At 43.7% G+C, this 23,534-nt stretch overlaps 4 protein-coding genes across 5 annotated transcripts; all 4 read left to right on the top strand.

Moving 5' to 3' along the window:
- The first annotated feature begins 2 nt into the window (after positions 1-2).
- Positions 3-10,068, top strand: LOC135631935 (uncharacterized). 2 transcript variants are annotated; one of them, XM_065140095.1, is made up of 10 exons: positions 3-113; positions 795-969; positions 2,937-3,048; positions 5,562-5,752; positions 5,859-5,953; positions 6,029-6,448; positions 7,200-7,308; positions 8,035-8,312; positions 8,465-8,835; positions 9,700-10,068. In XM_065140095.1, exons 2-10 carry the CDS (start codon positions 835-837, stop codon positions 9,822-9,824), a joined length of 1,836 nt encoding a protein of 611 aa, XP_064996167.1. In that variant the 5' UTR covers positions 3-113; positions 795-834; the 3' UTR covers positions 9,825-10,068. The 2 variants fall into 2 exon arrangements, with proteins under 2 accessions (XP_064996167.1, XP_064996168.1); XM_065140096.1 differs by having other exon boundaries at positions 102-241.
- A 386-nt stretch (positions 10,069-10,454) lies between these two features.
- Positions 10,455-11,962, top strand: LOC103972913 (probable carboxylesterase 18). The gene has a single exon (XM_009387312.3). It carries the CDS (start codon positions 10,819-10,821, stop codon positions 11,830-11,832), a length of 1,014 nt encoding a protein of 337 aa, XP_009385587.2. The 5' UTR covers positions 10,455-10,818; the 3' UTR covers positions 11,833-11,962.
- A 755-nt stretch (positions 11,963-12,717) lies between these two features.
- LOC135631934 (uncharacterized) lies at positions 12,718-18,138 on the top strand. The gene is made up of 2 exons (XM_065140094.1): positions 12,718-13,085; positions 15,600-18,138. Exon 2 carries the CDS (start codon positions 15,735-15,737, stop codon positions 17,676-17,678), a length of 1,944 nt encoding a protein of 647 aa, XP_064996166.1. The 5' UTR covers positions 12,718-13,085; positions 15,600-15,734; the 3' UTR covers positions 17,679-18,138.
- Positions 18,139-18,582: 444 nt separating this feature from the next.
- Positions 18,583-22,874, top strand: LOC135631000 (cellulose synthase-like protein D4). The gene is made up of 6 exons (XM_065138357.1): positions 18,583-19,444; positions 19,518-19,937; positions 20,009-20,813; positions 20,888-21,295; positions 21,377-21,753; positions 21,831-22,874. The coding sequence occupies exons 1-6, from the start codon at positions 18,972-18,974 to the stop codon at positions 22,792-22,794; spliced, it is 3,447 nt and encodes a 1,148-aa protein (XP_064994429.1). The 5' UTR covers positions 18,583-18,971; the 3' UTR covers positions 22,795-22,874.
- Positions 22,875-23,534: the final 660 nt, after the last annotated feature.

Genomic DNA, 23,534 nt, shown 5'->3' with positions numbered 1-23,534 from the left:
TCGCGAAGGATGCCATACCGCGGACTACCATTTATGCTCGCGGGCGCCGCTCTTGTTCTCTACTCCGGTGTCGTCTTCTCCGCCTCTTGCTAAAACGCAGGGTTTCTCCTTCGGTAATCTGAGCTCTATTATCTCTTTAATCTTCGGTATATTCGACTCCAATCTATTCATTTGGGTTTAATCCTCTGCGATTGGGTCGTGTTAGCATCGGTTATGGTGACTGCGCTCGGATCTTGTTAGGGTATGTTGTGACGCCTCCAATTTGTTCGAGAATCGCAAAATTATGATCATTCTTGGTTCCTGTGTAGGGTAAAAGGAATCTGATGTTACAATAATGGTTGTTTGCTGAGCTTCTGGAACTTGCATTTAGTTGGTAATGATAGAAACCTGGGTTCATGACCAGATATCTTGTGTAGGGTTGTCGTGGTGGTGTAGGTGCATGTCGATCGTGCATTTGACAGTCGTATGCCCAAATTTTTGTCAGAATATTTAGGTTTGAGTTGTCGAGTATGTTATATCTGCACTAGATGGATTCCAGCTGCATGATATAGGTCAGTAGGCTTTGCAAGAAAAACTACAATCTTCACGAATCACTTATGGACCTAGTAGACCTCTCTTTGGCATATTAGAGGATCGAGGTGGACAATTCTCCCAAATTTCTTCAGTTAATCGATAATGAAAACATAACTGATGTTTCTTAGGTGTAAAGCTAAACTTGTAGGGTTAATCAAAATGGAATCTTATGTAGGATTTCTGCAAAACTATGCACTAACAGTTGAATGATGTCTATGCAGCACCATCTACACTTAGTCTGCTTGATACTGGCAAGTAATCATGTTTAAAAAGCCAGTTGAGGCAAAATTATTGCAGCGTCTATCAGGAGCAGATAAGAAGAAGCTGAGAAGAACCACAAAGGACAGATTTCCACATGCTTCAGATGCTAATATTGATGAAATTCTTCCTCCTAAGGTAAAAAGTGGCAACTAGTTTATGAAATGACGAAAACCTGTAATATGCATGAGGGATACAACATGGGCCATGAATAGGATAAGTGCACAGCAACTTGTATCTCTGTCTTTGCTTTCTTTCAAGTAGTCATTTTACTTATGCTGTGTATATCACAAAATCGTTTTACCATTATGTATGTAATTGTGTTGGCACATTATTTTGGAGTTGCACAATTACTTTCTGTATATTGTTAGATTATAACTACATGAATTTTAACTGGAGGATAGGAAAAACAGAAAGGACAAACAGAGGTTAACATGAGTGTGAGTGGCAATAAAAGATTTGAAAAATGCTTGACCTTGTTATTGGCATAACAATTAGTGTGTTAGGATTTGTGAAGGTTGTACTTCCTTAAAAGTATCCGTGAGTATAAATAAGGTCTATTTAAAAAAGGAATTGGAAAAAGAAAGAAAAGTTAAAAGCTGATGTTAAAAGTTAAAAGTTAAAAGCGGCGCGCTTCAAAGAGGCACCGCCTGGGCGCTCGCCCGAGCCTAGGCGCTGGGCGCTTCGGGCGAGCGCCTGGGTTAACCAAGGCGACCGAACCAAGATTTTAGGTCTGGTTCGGTCTCCGATGGTTAGTTGGTTCAATCGAACCAACTAAAGCCGATATCAGTGACAACCCAACCCTAACCCTCGTTGGCGCTGCCACTCCCGATCCCACTGCTCGCCGCTGTCGCTGCTCGTAAACGCTGCCGCTGTCACCGCTCACGCCTCCTGCTGCTCGTCGCTCCTGCTCCCGTTGTCACTGCTCGCCGCTGTCGTTGCTCGCAAACGCTGCCGCTGTCGTCGCTCGCGCCTCCCGCTGCTCGCCGCTGTCGCTGCTCGCAAACGCTGTCGTTGTCGCCGCTCGCGCCTCTCGCTGCTCGCCGCTCCTGCTCCCGATCCCACTGCTCGTCGTTGTCGCTGTCGCTGTCGTCGCTCGCGCCTCCCTCTGCTCGTCGCTCCCGCTCCTACTCCCGTTGCCGCTGCTCGCCGCTGTCGCTGCTCGTAAACGCTGCCGATGTTGCCGCTCGCGCCTCCCGCTGCTCGCCGCTCCTGATCCCGCTCCCGTTGCTCGCCGCTGTCGCTGCCGCTATCATCGCTCACCGCTGCCGCTGTCGCTGCTCGCTGCTGCCGCTGCCTCCTTACACTCCGCTGCCACTGCTGCTTCCTCTTTTCTCAGTTAGCAGGCTCAGCACCCCCTTACACTTCCTTCTCCTTCTGTTAACAGCATACAGTATACTGTTAATATTGTTAGGTTTATTTGAAATTATTAATTTTCAATATTGTTAATAGATTTTCTTAATTTAATAGCATATTTTAATTTTAAAATTTAAATAATTATATTATATATTTTTATATTTTAGCGTCTCGCTTCGTTCGGGCGAGCACCTAGCGCCTCGGGCGTTTTTGGACCTTGGCGCTTTTTGGCGCCTAGCGCTTTTTAAATCACTGATTGAGAATGACTTTCGTAATTTTATGCAGCATTCCAGAATTCCTTCTTTTACTGTGTTCAATAGTGTTTGGCAATAATAACTAGATTGCAGCATATTCATGAATCTCTAGTTGAATACATATGCAAATACATTCCTTGCTTTTGACGTCTGGAGATCTCTCGGGCCTATGCTTTTCTGCTACCTTATATCTTGAGATGACACTTTTAATTTGATTTTCACAAGACCCAAACTACATTTGCAGTTCAAAATATATTTGCAAGTCAGTTTTGATGAGACAGACGAGGGACACATCATATTTAATATAACTCTTTTTTGACTTTTGCAATATAACTCCACTTGCAGTTCAAAATCTGTTTACAAATCCATGCATTTGCATCATTTTTGTTCTGTCTCATTCTGTATAATGCATAATGCTATTTTTTTTTGCTTGAATCTATAATTTGCTGCAACTTAACTTTTTTTTTTTTCCTTTTCCCAACAAAACATTTTTAGGCTGACATAACAGTGGCTAAATACACAAATAGGGTTCATGTTTATGTTATAGAAGGAGGGCTTCCTATGATTTTTGACATTGATGGACGAGGCACTGAGATATACCCAACAGGTGTTTACAATTTATTGCGTTCTTATACTCTAGTAAACTATGTTCTCTCACATTTCTGTCACTGTGTATGTTTCCCTTTTCGGTATTTCTTTCATGAATGAGCTGATTTTTATTTTGTTTGTCTATCATTAACATAACGATACTCTTAAAGGACCTTTTGTTTTTGAAGGAAAAATCAACAGTAAACATCATGCTACCTTTTTTATTGAAAAGTGCTTTTATGGTCATTTATGAAGTGTTTACAATTTTTATGCTGCAGTTAGGCCTTTAAGTTTCTCCAAAAGACATTCACTTTATGGATTTTAACAAGACAACATGAACCAAAAGAAAAAAAGGAACTAGAATGAAGTTAACTAGGATTAATGTGGCCTGGTTGGTCAATTTATCAAGAAAAAGAAGCTTTTCAGCCTTATGTTGGTAGAAACACCTCAAGATTCTTTTTAGACAGGTCTACATGTTTGCATCTCTAAATAAATTCAATCTACATTATCACATTTAATGATTTTTTTGCCCGTTAGTTAATGACTCTGTTCAGGTAAATGTGTGCTTTAAGAACTATATCAACTTCTAAAGAATGCAGTCTTAAGCTAACTCATCTGTCATAAACATTCAATCTAATACCAATATGATATGAATGGTTATGATGTTACCTTCATGATGTGCAAGAATTTTTTGATTGAATACAGGAGCTGGTCTATATTCAAAATCATGTCAACTAAATGGGTGGTTGATTGCAGATGTTTTCCACCATGGAAACTGAACTCTTATCAAGGATCATGGTGATCAGCAAACTTATCTCTCCAAATGATAATCATACAGAAAAAGGAGGAGAGCATCAACAAATAAGAAAATTTGGAGCATTTATATCAACTGGCATTATTGAAAGGACAATTTTTAAGGATGATTAATTGGAAGCTTTGCCTTCCATTTTGGCTTTTTTGTCTTTTATATTTCATCAACTTTTATTATAGTTCCCAAATGGTGATGTGTTGGTACTTGAGCTATATATATAATAAAATTAAGAATTCCTTTACTCATTAATAGTTGGCTTTGACTCTGTGTAATGACATCCTTTCTTTGAGTTTGGTTTGAAGGAATTGAAGCAAGTCCAAGATATTGAAGAATTATATTGTTACAATTGATGAGAGTCTATTTGTAGTTAGTTCTGAGTTTGAGTTATAGGTACAAACTTTAAAAATTAATAGTTTTAGTTTATGTAGGACTAAAAATGTATGTGTAAATTTCAACTTCAGTAATGCTATAAGAAAAATAGAGAGTATAGTCAACATAGCTAGATAAAATTTATCATGAATAAAAGTTTAAAGAATATTGAATATATTTCAACAGAGAATGGAGTTTGACTATATTTTTTTCTAAATAAAAATGTGATGATTAAAATTGTGAGGGGCATGGAAGGTTCTGTTGATCTTTGTGTAAATGCAAAATGATAAGTTATCTGCAAGGCTAGCCAAACTTTATGGAATGGAGTATTTGACAGTTTGTACACATGTACAAATAATAGTGTTACCAACATGAGAATGTTGAGATGGATGTGTGAGATCAGTAAAATAGATTCAATAAGAAATGCCTATTTTTTTAAATGAGTAAGCTCTCTTCTTATGAGGGTCATGTGAGGGAAAACCATCAAAGATGGCATGAATTTATTCAAGGAGATCTTCAAGTGCTCTGGTCAGACGAATTGAGTCAATTATAATTACTGTTGCAAGGAGAAACAGTGGGTAATCTAAGAAAACGTCACCAGGAACAATAAGATTAGATTTGACTTTGCTCTTAATTTGAATACTATATAGCCATAAATAGGGCTCAATGTCAAGGAAAGATCCATGTAGAAATAGGTGCGACATTGCAGCTTGTTGTTACTTGTTATTGTCCGGTGTCATATAGAATTCACTGCTTCTAGTTTTATCTGCTTTCAATCTTATGCAGTTTTTCATACTAGTTCGGGTTTCTACATGTTATAAGTATTATTCATCTATATTGTCACTGTATTGCCAGTGTCATGATATGATATATATTTTCATATGCTGGGAGTTGGTTTTGACATGGATACAGTCATGTAAAGATCAAAGGTTCATAAAGAGTATACTTCTGAATTGCTCAAATTTCTTCGACTATTTTGGTTTTTTCTCTTCCCCTTTTTCTATTAGCTGTTTTATGATGCTTTCTCTTGTTTGTTTTATGTGACTCCACAATAGCTTACTGTGCATATTTAGGATGCAAAAGGTCCAACATGCTGAATTTGGTAATTTGGTTAGAGGTTCGTATTAGGCAATTGAATTGGCTGAATGGATGCATCTTTCAGCAGAATGATATTTTTCTTGATCTATCTTGTTTTATGGTTATACACTCTACTGACCAGCAGTGACATTATTGTAATTGTAAAGACAAGGTTTTAACTAATTCCAAACCATATTGATTATTTATATTTAGGAAATCAGGTGTTTGTTAGATTACTGGTAGACTGAGAATTTATTATATTGTTGAATTCACAGTTTATGCGCTGTGGAAAGTTCCAGAACTCGTACCATCCTTTCTGCTCAAGGGTGGTGAGGTTTCTCGCTATGTGATTGGAGGTGCTGATTTGATGTTCCCTGGTATTAGTATACCTCCTGAAGGCCTGCCTTCATTCTTATCTGGGCAACCATGGGCAGTAAAAGTTCCTGGCAATCCAGCACCAATCGCAGTAAGTGTGCTTTATCTATAACATTAAGTTATTGTGTTTAAAGTTCCATTCTCTTCCTGCATTCTGGTGCAAACCATTGTTGTGATGTGTTACCCAATTTCTACAGGTTGGAGCCACCACTATGAGTAGTTCAGAAGCCCTAAAAGCTGGTTTACGTGGGAAGGCTTTAAGAATAACACATTATTATCGTGATTATCTGTGGTAAGTATCTTGGCCGAAGGCTGGGGAAATTTTTAACCCGGCCTATTATCTTAATGTTGCTTTTGTTCCATACAGGCAATCAGCTGAAGGTCACTATATTCCAAATGCTGGCTTTTTGGAAGATGTTGTCATGGAAGATCCTAATTTATTGTCAGTTTCTCAGCCAGCTGATGAACCTTTGGATGCTTCAAATGATGAAGATCATGTTAATACAGCAGAAAGAGATCGTGTTGATACATCAAGTATCCATGCCACCACAGATATTGATGCTCCAATGAACTTAGATGTTACTGATCAAATCTCTGAAGAAATGACTACTGATATAAGTGGGCTAAAAGTATCAGACAATGTTACAGCTGAAGAACCAAGTGATGAGAAGGAACAGCAAACTTTGTCTAGTGAAGAAATTGATGCCCTCCTGGACAAATGCCTCTTGCAAGCATTGCATGCAACGGTTAAAGATAAAGATCTTCCCATGCCTGGAAGCACACTATGGTAAAACTTCCTAGTTTTCAAGCCGTTTATCCTGATTGTTGAATCAATAACTTTCTGTCAGTTATTTTATTCTTCCTATTACAAATATAATTTTTTTGCTGTAATTGTTGGCTCAGAAAGTTACTAGTTAAGTTTGTTCAAATTTGTTGTGTATTAAAGGGTAATAAATGTCATATGATTCTGCCCATCCGTGAAACTGGTTTATTTTTCAACTACAAGGTTAACAGCAGAAGTGCCATGACGGATGTTAGATTTCATGTCCTAAAGATTTAGCATTTTAGTATATAAAAGGCTGAAATTTTGTAGTCATGCTTTTATTATTCATGTTACTCTTTGCCCTTTCTATAGGTTGGAGCTGTCTGTCGATTCTGTATCACATTTTTGCCAGTAACCATGGAAGTCACAGACTCTAATAGTTCATACTGGTTTTGTTGATAATTTCATAGGACTTTTGTTATATTACCAAGCCATTACGTTATAACCTATCATGGCATGTCATATTGAATTGAGTTAGAGACTTACTGCCTATACCCTCTATTCTGCTCGAAACAAAAGAAAACTGAGACTTGTCAACTACATTAAGTTCAAGTGGTTGGTCTTTCTTGCTATCTCTAGATTCTCTACCAGGCAACATTAGATGTGTGAAACGAATATATGCTTACTTCAAGTACAATATGTTTTCTGTGCTTTAAGCCTTGAATTGTCCTCTAAATAATTCAGTTTTCTTATGTAATATGCTTGTGGCACATAGGTCAAACCATGTACTACCATGCAGACCTTCAGGCATTACTTTGGACATTAAAAAATCTTCTCATAAGAAACTTTCGAAGTGGTTGCAATCCAAATCTTCTGCTGGGCTGGTGAGCATTTACCCAAAGCTTTTAGTAATATTTTGAAAAAAGAAATTATGGTACTTCTTTAGTTTGGGTTTCTTTATCAGTGTAAGAGCATTGAATAATCTTGAACAGACACACATACAATCAGTGATAGCACTGTTTGGGAGTGATTTTTAAGTTCTTGTTGGTATGTGAAGCTATTTTCTCAAATTTCCCTTTACTGTGAATAAAATTGAGAGTTCATCCATCTATTTCTGCTCTAGCAGTATACAAGCATGCTATCCTGCTAGGTTGTCTATTCCTTATGAAAAATGCACATGATTACTAGCTGACCTTTTTTTTGGTTTATAGAATGAGCTTCTCCAATTATCTAATATGTGTTTAGGCAACTGTCTAGGACCAAATACTTCTTGATCAAAAGTCATCTACTATCTGGATCCTGGAATGAGGACTCAGTTCTGCATTTTTATATCATTTACGTCGTTAAATATTTTCATCTAATCTTCACATCTGATAATGAAACAAATAACGACACCTTCCTAATTGGAACAGCAGCTTCTAGGATACTACTTAAAGTATGAGCATGTACAAAGTAATGTGCATGATTATAGTGCTTATTGAATATAGTTTCATTTTTTTACAGTCGTCTTTATGAGAAATTTGGATGGGAGTTAATGAGTTATTAGACATTTGATGTTTATAAGCTGATGCAAAAGGTTTCTTTTCTTGTTGATTGCTATTTCTGAACAGATATCAGCAAAGGAGGATAAATATAAAAAAGAGGTCATGTTACTTAGCATTAACCGTTGTCATCAACAGTTCATGGCATTTAAGCCAGAGAAACGGGTACCAGAAAATGCTGAACAAAGGCATGATAACTCAGTCAGTGAGGGTGCACACACGAAACTACAACTTGAGGTAGTTGAAGTCTACAAACCAAGCACTCATGTAAAGTCCATATTCACCGCTGTTGGAGCTGACACCGGAAGCTATTATAGTGCATCAGATGCCACGGACATTGCCTTCAGGTGCATTTGATGTTAAAATCCTGCTTTTCGCTTCTAACAGGGTTTGCTGAATCACATGGCTTATAATATCTTTTTGTTATCACTTCTTTTTTTCATTTTCTGTTGTGATGTTCTGGAATAGTCACTATTTAGTTTAATTCTTGGCAAGTCAGATATGTTGAGAAGGAAAATCTGGTTAAGCCAACAGATAAGGCAATGGTAACTTTGGATGCTGCGTTGTGTGATGCTCTTTACAAAGGGACTATCAAGAAGGGCTCAACTTATCCCACAGACGTCCACAAGAAAGATCTAGGTTCAACATTTTTAAGCAGGATGCAGATTCATCATAGAGTATCAAAAGGAAATGAAGTTGCCATGCGTAAGGGTGCTGTGAGACCCATTCAGATTATGACTGAACGACGACAAGGGAACAAGAAGGTGACAAGGGTCTCAGGCTTGGAAACTTTTTTGATGGATGCTGACTCACTGGCTTCTGAATTGCAAAAGAAGTTTGCGTGCAGTACATCGGTGGCAGAAATTCCAGGTTTGATCTTATTCAATTAGCAGAAGGTTGATTTTTGTATAATTGTTGTAGAAGGACAAGCATGATTTCTTTGTTGATGCATTGACTACTTGCACGACAATCCAGGTGCTTTTGGATAGTTCACAATCAAGTCGAGATAGTTTCATTTGTTTTATTATTTATAAGTAGGTAATATATTGACCTATATAACAGAAGGTGCTGTGAGAAGCATCGAATACCAAATATGTTCAAATAACGTGAAAGGAATAATGACTCTTTGATTATCAAAGTTGTCACCCTTAATGGAGCCAAATGATTGGAATGTATTTGTTCGCTGTCGTGGGTATTGTGTTACTAAGATAATCAAACGTTTGAAGGACTTGGGAAGTCTGAATATATATGATTGCTCATTTCATTGAGGCAGTCTTGCTAAGACTAGAAATCATCTGCCTGACTAAATTTTACTGCATATGATATTTTGACATGTAGATCGTACCTGTGACTATTATCAGCACATATTCAGATTAGAATATCTGCGAGACAATCAATAAGAACTATTGGAGTTTTTGTTTGAAAATTTAAATGGCAATGAAAGAAAGGAAAGTAAACATGAGGTAGTTTCAGTATTGTCTTGCAAACGGTAATTGGAACAGGTAATTGCCGAAAGCTTCATTAACAGTGTTGTATGCTATCATTTACATGATACTATATCAGAAATTTCTGGGTTATTTTGTAGAATCTGGTTTCCATCTCTTTGTGCTTTTCAAGTGACTGCTCAACATGGTGCTTGCATCATTGTCATTCTGGCTTCGATTTGCTGGATTTGTGTTTCAATTTATCTAATGGATTTTCCATGCAAATTTTTACTTGGTCGAGTGATTTCAGGTAAGAAGGGACAACATGAAGTGCTGGTTCAAGGTGGTGTGATCGATGACCTGGCAAAGCACCTTGTGGACCACTATGGCATTCCAAAGAGACACATTGAGGTGTTAGACAAAACCAAGAAATGATACGTGGAGGACCGAGCGGCCTGTATCAGTAGTTTCTCCTTCCTTTTGGATTATAAGACCTGCTTCTGGATGATAATGCTGATGTTTCTGAGTTGAAATGAAGATGCTTTTTCTGAGTTCAGTAAATTATATCACATCTGTATTCAATATCGAGACTACCTGTTGTTGAGAGAAAGGTGAAGAGTGGTTAAATTTCTCATGGCTGTGTTTGCGTGAACTTCGTATGGTTATTTGTAATTTTGTATCCTTTCTTCTCTCTCTTCTTTCTAGTCTGTTTAGACAACCGGTCTTGCGGACTAATCTTTCCTTTTACTCCTGCATTTACTTTGTACCGTTGTCTGTAGGTATAGCTCTGTTTGGTTCTTGTCACCTTTTAATGTGGTGCTTATAATTCTGCCACTTCAGTTCTATTTGGTCCGACGACAATTGTAATTGTCGGATCCAGCAAGCATTAAAACTTTGGTCCTTATGTAAATAATCTGTCAGATCAGAGCAGTTCGGTGGTGACATCAACATTTAGGTAAGTTGAAGACAGTTCGTTGACATTACTGCCGTCATCACATTATAGTAGTTCCGTCAAAAACGATTGCAATTAAAACACATAATAATGATATGTGGAGGCGTGTGGCTCATAGGGTCACACCAACCATATGGAGAGAGAGGCCTGAGACGCGCATCGCAGGGGCCGACGTCCTACCATAATCCACCTTTCCTCGACGACTTGGCTAACTTGGTTGGACGAAGATGATGTCACGCGTCACCGCTTCCATTTTGGAAGACCGTCGCGTAGTGCCTCAAGTGTCTGCTCTCGCTGGCTTCCGCCCGTTCCATGTCCTCCGGTCGCTAACTGAATCGTAACTTAAGTTGCGCTTCACCGCAAGCTCACGCCATTGCACGTGATCATCACGCGATTCTTATCCCTTCATTACCCCCCTCCACCGTAAGCGTCCCGGTGTCGCGGCCACGCCACTAAAGGAGCACTAGAGCGAGCAAAATGACGCAAGCGCCCCGCCCTCCGCTCCCGTGGACCACGCGGATCTCCGTCGCCGTCGCCTCTGCCGTCACCGACGCCGCCCGCCGCTCCAACGGCACCGTCAACCGGCGCCTTCTATCTCTCTTGGACGCCCGTTCCCGGGCCTCCGCTAAACCCTACCGCGGCGTCCGCTCCGCTGACGTCGTCGTCGACCCGGTCCACCACATCTGGTTCCGCCTCTTCGCCCCCTCCGACTCTGCTGCCGCCGCTGGCGAACCCTTCCCCGTCATCGTCTTCTTCCACGGCGGCGGGTTCGCTTTCCTCTCCCCCGCCTCCCGCGCCTACGACGCCGTCTGCCGCCGGATCTGCCACGAGGTCCGCGCCCTCGTCGTCTCCGTGAACTACCGCCTCGCCCCGGAGCACCGCTATCCGGCGCCGTACGAGGACGGGACCGACGTGCTCCGCTTCCTGGACCACGGGGGCCTCGCCTCCGCTGACCCGGCCGCGGCCGACCTCTCCTGCTGCTTCCTGGCGGGTGACTCCGCCGGGGCGAACATCGCCCACCACGTGGCCCGGCGCTGGGCCGCGGGCGCCGGGTGGGAGAGGGTGCGTCTCGCAGGGATGGTGCTGATCCAGCCGTTCTTCGGCGGGGAGGAGCGGACGGAGGCGGAGTTGCGGCTGACCCGGGTGCCGCTGCTGTCGGTGGAGCGGACGGACTGGATGTGGCGCGCGTTCCTGCCGGAGGGGGCGGACCGGGACCACGAGGCTTCGAACGTGTTCGGCACGCGGGCGGCAGCCGGGGAGCTGGAGGCGGCGTTGCCGGAAGCGATGGTGGTGGTGGGGGGATTCGACCCGCTGCAGGACTGGCAGCGGCGCTACTACGAGGGGCTGCGGTCGAGGGGTAAAGCGGCACGGCTGGTGGAGTACCCGGATGCCATCCACGCCTTCTACGCCTTTCCCGAGCTGAAGGAGGCGTCGGCGCTGATGGAGGAGATCAAACGCTTCGTCGACGCCCATCGATCACCAGCAAAATAGCACCAGTAACAGCACAGTAAAGTAGCTGGAGATTGTGATCAAATAAATAAACAAATTAAAATGTCAAATCAATCCATCAAACATTTTCCCCATGAATTATAACCTATAATACCCTACAAAATTTCCAACACCTCCAATTTTTGCATCATTTTTAACTAAAATGATTGATGCTATAATTTTACTATTCTTAGAATCTTTTTATTTTATGGCGTTTGAATAATATTTTATTAGGTTTATCTATTTCAATAAAAATCGAATTTAAATTTATTTAATATTTTATTTATTTATTAAAAAAATTAAATTAAATTTTATAAATAAAAATATATTGATTTCTTTTTATCAAAATATTATTTCAGTCTTTTGACAAATCATCGATTCACATATATGACATATAAACCGAGTTAGACATTGTTCTATCATCATTAAACCAATAATTTTCTATCAATAATTTTCTCATCTAATTGGATCGTAATAATAATTCTTTCTGTTTTTTAAATCTCATTTTATTCTCTTATTTATCTAATATCTGATAAACTTTTACTCTTGTCGATTAGGAATAGAATTAATTGGGCTTATGTAACCAAATTTTAGCAACTATAATTGATAATAAAGACACACTGTAAACATATTTAATGGCATGATGATTTCAGCTTTATAATGAGCTGTATTTATCATTTCGATGTTAATATATCCCCTTTTTATCACTTGTCTTTTGTACCAAAAATTCTTAATTAAATAAAACAGAATAACTGTTCTTTGTTTATATATATATATATATTATTAACTATTTAATCTATTTAATAAAACCTCAATTTTTAATTAGAGTAGTAATTAGGCCTTCGAAATATAGTCAGCGGTTGGTGACCGTCGATTGGGTCCGGATCAAGCTCATCTGGCCCGTCGATTCATGATCTATGGTTGGCTCAAGTGAAGGCCCAACAGTACCTGTCGTGGTTGGGTTTGGGGAGTTAGCCAGCTTGGAATCAACGGTCCAGATCACATCTACGACGAAGTGCTGGGAATGAACCCTAAGCTCCCACTTCCTGGCTCGAAGCATCCGCCCCGTTTCGGCCGCCGCCGCCACCACTTTGGAGAGGCCGAGAGCGCGTCTGCGTGCTCGACTTAATCTTTGGCCACCTCCCTCATCAGCCGTAGCAGACTGCGACGGTAACATCGAGGAGACGAGCTCGCCCACGCCTTCTCGACGGACTCCCGTCCTCGCCACCGCCCGTCCAGGGGAGGAGGCAGAAGAGGTACGAGTGGCTACCCGCGCTTCCTCGTTTGATTTTGTTGCTCGGTTTTCGATCGCCTGTGTCTGTTCCACGGGATTAGGTCGTCCTCGTTTGATTTTGTTCGGTTATGTGGTTTCTTGTAGAACTGATAGTTGGCGTGTGATTTGATTTGTGTTGGTGTTTGGAGGAGGATGATCAGCTCATAAGAACAGAAGCTGGTCTGATATCGTGCTTGGCTTTCTGATTTATGAGTCACTTGATTTCCCACGATCTATGCCTCTACGATCTTGAGATCCTATTTTCTCTCCTTCCTGCGGTCTTCAGGGTTTGTTCGTGGTTTTCTAGTATTCTTGTACACGGGAATGGAGCTTGCTCTTTAGGCTTTCCTATGGGCGATCCTGACCAACAGTTCGATCCACCAGACTAGAACCTCCGATTTAGGCTGTTGTTCTCCTGATTCCTGAAGGCAGATTGTCGCTTTATTGCGTGTTCTCGCAAAGATTAGGTTTAGGTTCTCCTTACTCTGGGTTTCCTGTTCTCTGCCTTGATTTGTTATCATGTCTCTTGGAGTGTTAGAGCTGCATGATCGCTGTTAGTAAAAGGATGCTACTTTCCTCAAGTTTGGTGAATTGTGCTGGTCTCATTAGGTTTGAATGGCTGCCTGGGCTTTGTGCTTCTTGCACTATTTCATCTGTGGTCAGTAAAGATTCCAATTCCTGCTGGACTAATTTAGATGCTTCCGCTCTTGCATTGTGGTTACTTGTCTTCTCGGTAAGGAGGAAGGCAAAGCCTCGATCATATGTTTATTAATCTCCCCAAAACTACATCCTGATACATTGATCTTATGGAAACATAACTCCTCCAGTGGAAATTTAGAATATAAATAAAGCCAGACATACAACCAACAAGTCTCACCGGCTCAGCGGTACTGTCTCCTCTAAAATTATCAGGAACTTTGACATACGCGACCTTTAGAAGTATAGGCTTCTTGTAACAGCATGTTATCCTTCCTGTTACTTACACCAATAACCATGAAATTACTGTGGATGAATTACCTTCTAACCAATCTTCAAAGCATTTTAGTTCATTTATCGCAATTTGAAGCCCTCCTAATATCCTCTTAAGTAGAAATAAAAGGAGACAACCCTTGTCCTCACAATTTGATTCGTATACAAAGGTCATTGTAATGCGCTGAGCTCTCACCAATGTGAAGCTTGGGGAGGTCAGTGGATGCAATGTTACCACTGTATAAAAAGAGGTTGTTTCAATAATTTGGACCTTGCTCACCTGGTACCAAAGAAGCAACCTTATCATGATGTCAAGACTCACTCTCCCACAATTCAATTTGTATAGTTCGTAAGAATGAATTCTACACTAGCCCATCCAATTAATTGATCATAAACATCATCAGATTTATTTTCACAAGTACCGAGTCTTGGGAGTCCATTTAAAGTGGTAAGGAAAATGGAGGATTCAAATCCAAGATAAAGCCATATTACATAAAGGCATTGATACATGGCTACTATAGTTTTCTTTTACTCATTAGGACTAGTTTGTAGATTGACCACTTGGTTTGGTTGGTTCCATGTAAGTGAAAGCATTACCAAATGCTCATATAAATGCATAGGGAAATAAAATTATGTTAGTATAGGTATAATGTAACAGTTGATATAATGTTTTCATTTATTAAGTTCATTTTTTTTATTTTTCTTACTTTCAGAATTTGTTATCTTTTTTATGCTTTTAACCTTCTGTGAACCAATGATTCTATGTTCCTTATTTTGCTTAATTGATTTATGGTGAAATATGTGTATATAGCCAAAACACACCATGTCTATGACTTTCTTAGGAACCCCTCGCAAGAGTAGAAAAAGTTATGGAAGGAGTACATATTTCAAGGGTGGCACAAATAGAGTTTGGAAATATCAAGCATAGGGTTGCCAAAATGAGATCAATTAAATAAATAGCTGGTTTCCAGTTTCAACATGTTTACAGTTTATGTTGGCTTTGCTAAACAATTTCATTGTTGGGAACTTGTTTCAGAGTTTTATATTTTGGAGATAATGCACCTTCTGAAAAACATTACTTTTGTGTTTTATTTAGACAATGTTGATATTTGGAATGTTTGCAAAAGTGCATACAACTCTATTTGTGTGTTTTTTGTGGGATTCTTTCTTATTCTTTTTTGTTTATGTTTTGTGTGTAACTTTTTTTTGTCTTAATATGGCAAGCCTAACATTTTGCTTGTTATATTTTAGTTTTTAAGTTAAGCTCTCCTCGCAAAGTAAAGTTGGTCAAATATAACTGATAGCTTTCTGTTACCATGTGGCCTGAACTTTTCTCTCTTTTGTTGATAGAGAACAAAATTTCAAATAATTAGTGTGTATTATTAACCATGTTGGCATGAAGTAGTATATTGTATCATTTGCTTTGATAAGGCTTGAAATATTGCACTGTAGTTCCTTGGGTTTCATGTTAACTCTCCTGCATCTCTATGGATGTCATTGCTAATTGATAGTTGGTATTGTGAAACAGTGTGCAACTTTGAAGCCAGAAGAATTGCTAGGTGAATTTGATCTGTAATCCACGTCGATCATTTAAGGGTGTTTTCATTGTCATAATTCGAAGTTGAATCAGCCTTTGAGGGGGTCTAGAGTGGATTTATGCAGTATGGGCAGACATGAGGGCACTTTGCTGCTTACATATTTGGCAGAGATTCAAAATGGGGAGCCCCTTTTCTTCTCATCAAATTCCCTTCCTGTAAAGGCATACAATTTTGAACCTGCAGGGCATGCATTTCATTTTGCTGCACTTAAACTGCTGGGATTGTGGGATGAAGAAGATGCTGAAACTGATGGACAAAGTGTTCAATCAGATGACAGGGGTCAAGAGCATTTACCATCTTCAGATTCTTATGGCAGTAAGGGCAGAAAGAAATCTAGTGCTGGAAGCACTCAAAAAGACCATTACGCACTCTTGGGCTTGGGGCATTTGCGGTTCCTAGCTACTGAGGATCAGATACGAAAGAGTTACCGTGAGACTGCATTGAAGCATCATCCTGACAAACAGGCTGCACTTATTCTTGCTGAAGAAACAGAAGAGGCTAGACAGGCTAAGAAGGATGAAATAGAAAGTCATTTCAAAGCTATTCAGGAGGCGTATGAAGTCCTAATAGATCCAGTTAAAAGAAGAATATATGACTCAACTGACGAATTTGATGATGATATTCCAACTGATTGTGCTCCACAAGATTTCTTCAAGGTTTTTGGGCCAGCATTTATGAGAAATGGAAGATGGTCTGTAAGTCAGCCTGTTCCTCCTCTAGGAGACGAGAACACATCTATGGAAGATGTGGACAGTTTCTATAATTTCTGGTACACTTTTAAAAGTTGGAGGGAGTTCCCTCATGCAGATGAGTTTGATTTAGAGCAAGCTGAGTCTCGTGATCATAAGAGATGGATGGAGAGGCAGAATGCAAAGTTGAGGGAGAAGGCTAGAAAGGAGGAACATGCACGGGTTAGGGCCCTTGTTGACAATGCTTACAAGAAAGATCCTAGAATTCTGAGTTGGAAGGAAGAGGAAAAGGCTGAGAAGAAGAGAAAGAAGGAGGCAAAAATTCTGGCAAGGAAGTTGCAGGAGGAAGAGGCAGCAAAAGCTGCCGAAGAGGAAAGGCAGCAAAAGGAGGAGCAAGAGAGGAAGATGGCAGAAGCTGCTCTGAACCAGAAAAAAATAAAGGAAAAAGAGAAAAAGCTCTTGCGCAAAGAAAGGACTCGTTTGCGCACTCTCTCTGCACAGTTGGTCTCAGAGAATTTGCTTGATCTTTCAGAAGATATTGTGGAAAGTATATGCATGTCATTTGACCTGGAGCAGCTCAAGCTTCTTTGTGACACCATGGAGGGTAAGGAGAAAATGGAGAGAGCCAAGTTGCTAAGGGATGCACAGGGTGGAAGCAGTTCAGATGTGATGAAAAAAGGGAAGACTACCAGTTTTCAAGACCTATCTCTGAAACCTAATGGCACGGTAACAGATGCCAAGGTGGGTGGTCCATTGAGCAACTATGAGAAGAAAGAGAGACCATGGGGAAAAGAAGAGATCGAGATGCTTAGGAAAGGCATGCAGAAGTATCCAAAGGGAACCTCCCGAAGGTGGGAGGTCATTTCAGAATACATTGGTACTGGGAGGTCAGTTGATGAGATCCTGAAGGCCACAAAGACAGTCCTCCTTCGGAAGCCCGACTCTGGAAAAGCTTTTGACTCTTTCCTTGAGAAAAGGAAGCCAGTTAAAACCATCTCTTCACCTCTTTCGACCAGACTGGAAACAGAGGCCCTCCCTGTTGATGGAACTCATGCTGCATCTTCTAGAACATCTGCAGGCGACCAGAATCCATTAGAGGTTCAAGCTTCCAATGGAGTTCCTGCTGCCGTGGATCAAGATGCTTGGTCTGAAACCCAAGAACGAGCCCTTATCCAGGCTCTGAAAACATTCCCAAAGGATGTTAACCAACGTTGGGAACGCGTCGCTGCTGCTGTGCCTGGGAAAACTATGATACAGTGCAAAAAGAAGTTTGCTTTGATGAAGGAGAGCTTCAGAAGCAAGAGAAACACCGATCAGTAACTTACCATTAAGAGATTCCGTTCCTATGAAGCAGATTTTGTTTCCAACGATAGGTAAAAATGTGCAGCAGAGCACTCTTTCCCCTGCCATGGAGGAACGTTCCAAGAGTGTATCAAATCGTCATCATCCCTACCTATCGCATCCAGATTTTTACAATTGATTCTCCAAAGCAAGACCAGCTCACAATCAACAAAACCACACCATATTCTATCGATCAGTCACTCGGTCTGAATTTTTAAGCAAATCACAGCTATTGACAATATTATTCCCGCTTTTGGTAGTCTATATACGAGTCTTTCTTGTCTCCGATAGCTGAGTTACCTTATGCCCTTGCTGAATGCTTTTGTTTGTGTTTCTGGATATCATCATGCATTCCAGCAACACCCTGTTCTTCTTTACGGTCGCAATAAACTGTCTTATGAAATACTTGAGGAGGTGCAATTGATGCCATCTTTGTGAATCCAGCATCCGATACTAGGCTTTTTGTGTTCAATTTGATCTGTTTTTGAGTTTAAATTAGGCTTGAAACAGGAAGTTTGGCTACGTTCGTACGAGAAAGACATGGTGTCAAGCTGCTGTGTAGTGTTGAATCATTTTAGAGTAGGCTTCATATCGGCCAAATGGTTAGCGAAGCCGACAACCTATGTGAAACATTAATAAGTCATCGGGAGAGAATCAAATGATTCAGACGCAGCAGCTCGAATCATTTCATTTCATTTCATGTTGAAGGTGGTGATTGGCTTATCGCAAGTAGGTTTCATTCATATGCTTAAATCAAGTTAATGCTAATTGTTTATGACTTTGATGTTGAACCAATTAATTAGCTTCTCACTCGCTCTTGTATGGTTCTTCAGAAGTCAACACCCAACGCCTGCGCCTCTCTCTCTGGTCCACACGAACTCGTTCCTATAATGGGGAGTACGATGCTGTTGACTCGGGCAACTCCATCCATGCCCCCTTCTCTCCTCCGCCGTTCGATTCTAGGTGGCAACTGGTGGATCCCATGAAGCTTCTCTGCTACCTGAGCGTCGTTCCGTCGAACACCTCCTCCCCTCCTGTATTTATTTTGTTGCTTCGTTTTCACCATCGAGAAGGGAACGGCTATGAGAGCGCCGTGTGCGAGCATCAAATGGCCATTGAGTTGATAAGCAGACCAGGCAGAGATCGAACGGGTTCCACGAAGAAGCGGAGACGAGGAGTGTGTTCCCCGTGTTGAATGGGTTCGTGTTGTCGATGCGCATGGTTGCTGTGATCGGAGATCAGAAAGAAGGGAGACAAGAGAGAAAGTAGAAGATGGCGTCCGCACCGCTCAATCCGTCCAAGAAGTCGATCCGCAGCCCAGGCGGTGGTGGGTCTCAAAACAACCGCAATGCCAGTGGGCAAACGGTCAAGTTCGCGAGGAGGACGTCGAGCGGCCGCTACGTGAGCCTCTCCAGGGAGGACATGGACATGTCGGGGGAGCTCTCCGGGGACTACATGAACTACACGGTGCACATACCCCCGACACCCGACAACCAACCCATGGATGGACCCGCCGAGGCCGCGTCGGTGGCGGTCAAGGCGGAGGAGCAGTACGTCTCCAACTCGCTCTTCACCGGGGGTTTTAACAGCGTCACCAGGGCGCATCTCATGGACAAGGTCATCGACTCCGAGGTGATGCACCCCCAGATGGCGGGCGCCAAGGGCTCATCCTGTGCCATGCAGGCCTGCGATGGCAAGGTCATGCGGGACGAGCGCGGAGAAGACATCGACCCGTGCGAATGCAGGTAGCCTCCTCCTCCTCGGCCAGTCTTGAGAGCGAAAGAAGGTCTTCTACTGGTGCTAACCAATCGATTCCAGGTTTAAGATTTGCAGGGACTGCTACTTGGACGCTCAAAAGGATGGGGGGACGTGCCCGGGTTGCAAGGAGCCATACAAGATAGGGGAGTACGAGGACGATGTGCCGGACTTCCGCACCGGCGCTCTCTCCCTTCCGGCGCCGGCCAACGCCAAGACGACAGCTGACAACCGCATGTCGGTAATGAAGTCGAACAAGTCCCTGCTGATGCGCAGCCAGACCGGGGAGTTCGACCACAACCGGTGGTTGTTCGAAAGCAAAGGGACGTACGGCTATGGGAACGCCTATTGGCCCAAAGACGGCATGTACGATGATGATCTCGAGGAGGGCATGGCGGACGGCATCCCGGAAAACATGGATAAGCCCTGGAAACCCCTGACTCGGAAGATCCCGATGCCTGCCGGAATCATCAGCCCTTACAGGTATGTTGTCTCCAACCCCTCACCCCATTGTGATGCCATGCGATCTACTAATCTCGTTGATGTGACCTCAGGCTTCTCATAGTTGTGCGGCTGGTTGCTCTGGGTTTCTTCCTGGTATGGAGGGTGAAGCATCCGAACGAGGAGGCCATGTGGCTGTGGGGCATGTCCATAGTCTGTGAGATCTGGTTTGCCTTCTCCTGGATCCTCGACGTGATCCCCAAGCTCCACCCGATCAATCGGGCGACCGACCTCTCGGTGCTCAAGGAGAAGTTCGATATGCCATCCCCCTCCAATCCGACGGGACGCTCTGACCTTCCCGGCATGGACGTCTTCGTCTCCACCGCCGACCCCGAGAAAGAGCCACCGCTCGTCACGGCTAACACGATCCTGTCAATCCTGGCCGCCAATTATCCGGTGGAGAAGTTAGCGTGCTACATATCTGATGATGGTGGCGCTCTGCTCACGTTCGAGGCGATGGCGGAGGCCGCGAGCTTCGCCAATATTTGGGTCCCCTTCTGTCGCAAGCATGACATCGAGCCGAGGAACCCCGACAGCTACTTCAGCTTGAAGGGGGACCCGACCAAGAACAAGAGGCGGTCGGACTTCGTGAAGGACCGGAGGAAAGTGAAGCGGGAGTATGACGAGTTCAAGGTTAGGATCAACGGGTTGCCCGATTCCATCAGGAGGAGGTCGGACGCATTCAATGCTCGGGAGGAAATGAAGGCGATCAAGCACATCAGGGAGAGTGGTGGCGACCCGACGGAGCCGATAAAGGTCACCAAGGCGACGTGGATGGCCGATGGGACGCATTGGCCGGGGAGTTGGACCACCTCCGCCCCTGAGCATGCCAGAGGAGATCACGCGAGCATCCTCCAGGTAATATATACGAGTACTAACACCACCGTTTCACACTCTCCTTCTTCTTCTCTTCCATTTTCATTCTACTGCAGGTGATGCTGAAGCCGCCCTCGGCGGATCCGCTTTACGGGCTGCCGGACGAGGACCAGACGATGGACTTCACGGACGTGGACATCCGACTGCCGATGCTGGTGTACATGTCGCGCGAGAAGCGGCGGGGGTACGACCACAACAAGAAGGCCGGGGCCATGAACGCGCTGGTGCGGTCGTCGGCCGTCATGTCGAACGGCCCCTTCATCCTCAACCTTGACTGCGACCACTACATCAACAACGCCGACGCCATGCGCGAGGGCATGTGCTTCATGTTGGACCGAGGTGGTGACCGCATCTGCTACATCCAGTTCCCCCAGAGGTTCGAGGGCATCGACCCCTCCGACCGCTACGCCAACCACAACACCGTCTTCTTCGATGGCAACATGCGCGCCCTGGACGGCGTGCAGGTATCTCACTCTGTGCCGTTTACCTACCCCAGTTGGGGAGGGGCGGTTCGTTTTCTTAGATCGTTGTTGTCGGACTTGCAGGGTCCGGTTTATGTGGGGACCGGTTGCTTGTTCCGGCGATTTGCGCTGTATGGCTTCGACCCTCCCCGGGCGACCGAGTACACCGGGCTGTTCACGAAGAAGGAGAAGAAGAGCACGTACAGCAAAGAGACGGACTCGGACACGCAGTCGCTCAGGGCAGAAGACTTCGACACCGATCTCGACCCGGCGCTGCTGCCCAAGCGGTTTGGCAACTCCGCAGCGCTGTCCGAGTCGATACCCGTGGCCGAGTTCCAGGGCCGCCCCCTGGCCGACCACCCTGGGATCAAGCATGGCCGCCCTCCCGGTGCTCTCAGGGTCCCGCGACCCCCCCTCGATCCCGCCACCGTCGCTGAGGCCGTCTCTGTCATCTCTTGTTGGTACGTCATTCGTTTCATCTTCTCCTCCTTCCTGACATGCTTCGATCTGTTCTTGCTGAGTGATCGTATGGATTCAGGTACGAGGACAAGACGGAGTGGGGCGACCGCGTGGGTTGGATCTACGGGTCGGTGACGGAGGACGTGGTGACAGGGTACAGGATGCACAACAGGGGGTGGCGCTCGGTATACTGCATCACCAAGCGCGACGCCTTCCGGGGGTCGGCGCCCATCAACCTGACGGACCGGCTCCACCAGGTGCTCCGCTGGGCCACTGGCTCCGTGGAGATCTTCTTCTCCCGCAACAACGCCCTGCTGGCGTCACGGCGTCTGAAGCTGCTGCAGCGCATCGCCTACCTCAACGTCGGCATCTACCCCTTCACCTCCATCTTCCTCCTCGTCTACTGCTTCCTCCCGGCCCTTTCCCTCTTCTCGGGCTACTTCATCGTCCAGACCCTCAACGTCACCTTCCTCGTCTACCTGCTCACCATCACCCTCACCCTCATCGGCCTGGCCATCCTCGAGGTCAAGTGGTCCGGCGTGGGCCTCGAAGAGTGGTGGCGCAACGAGCAGTTCTGGCTCATCTCCGGCACCAGCGCCCACCTGTACGCGGTGGTCCAGGGGCTCCTCAAGGTCGTGGCCGGGATCGAGATCTCCTTCACCCTCACCACCAAGTCCACGGCGGAGGACGAGGAGGACATCTACGCCGACCTGTACCTCGTCAAGTGGACGTCCCTCATGATCCCACCCATCACCATCATGATGGTGAACATCATCGCCATCGCCTTCGGCTTCGCCAAGACCATCTACAGCGAGGTCCCCAAGTGGAGCAAGCTGATGGGCGGTGCCTTCTTCAGCTTCTGGGTGCTGGCTCACCTCTACCCCTTCGCCAAGGGCCTCATGGGCAGGCGCGGCAAGACTCCCACCATCGTCTTCGTCTGGTCCGGCCTCATCGCCATCACCATCTCACTCCTCTGGATCGCCATCAGCCCTCCCAAGGAAGGCGAAGGCTCCACCGCCACCAGCACCTTCCAGTTCCCATAATACTCTCTCTCTCTCTCTCTCTCACTCTCTCTATATATAATATATATATCCATATCTATTATCTACAGACATATACATTAAACGTCACGTATCGAAAGATTGAGGAACGGCAAAGATGTAGAAACGAATAATTACGTAGACGAGGAACGATATATGGATGCATGCTTAGTATTTGCAACCCTGAAGGCACATTATTAAGCAGTTTTCCTTGTCTGCATTGTATTTTTTACTTTTATTCTTTTGATGTAATTCTTCTGCAATTTGTTGTCATCTTGTTCCTCATTCTCATTAACTTCTGCTTGAAGCCATTTTCTATTTCCTCATGATGCAAGCCAATGATTCTCATTTTCTTTTTCTGTTTACTCTTGTAAGTTTCTCTCTCTCTCTCCTTTTCACCCAAGTAGTATGTAATTCTTCTCTCATCTTCAATAAATGAATTGTGGGTTGTGACATCCAAAGTTCAATCTCTTATCATAATATTTACATGGAGAGTTGGATTGGCTTGGAGTGTTTAATGTGTCTATTATTAACTCAATTATTTATTATTAATTTTCCCCTACTTGGAGGACAGGAATCCAAAAAGAACACCAACATGGAATGACTTTTGGATGGAGATGACCCTATGGAAAAAACCCTACATCATGCACCGCAAAACTAAGAAATACCATAATAGGAGTAACCATGCATGGCCTACAAATGTTATCATAGGAATCAAGATAAGACGTGAAGTGCAACATCAA

Source organism: Musa acuminata, chromosome BXJ3-2 (genome assembly GCF_036884655.1).
Source record: "Musa acuminata AAA Group cultivar baxijiao chromosome BXJ3-2, Cavendish_Baxijiao_AAA, whole genome shotgun sequence".
Classification (NCBI taxonomy): Eukaryota; Viridiplantae; Streptophyta; class Magnoliopsida; order Zingiberales; family Musaceae; genus Musa; species Musa acuminata.
The sequence above is the reverse complement of the archived record's forward strand: the minus strand, read 5'-3'. Positions and strand labels throughout refer to the sequence as shown.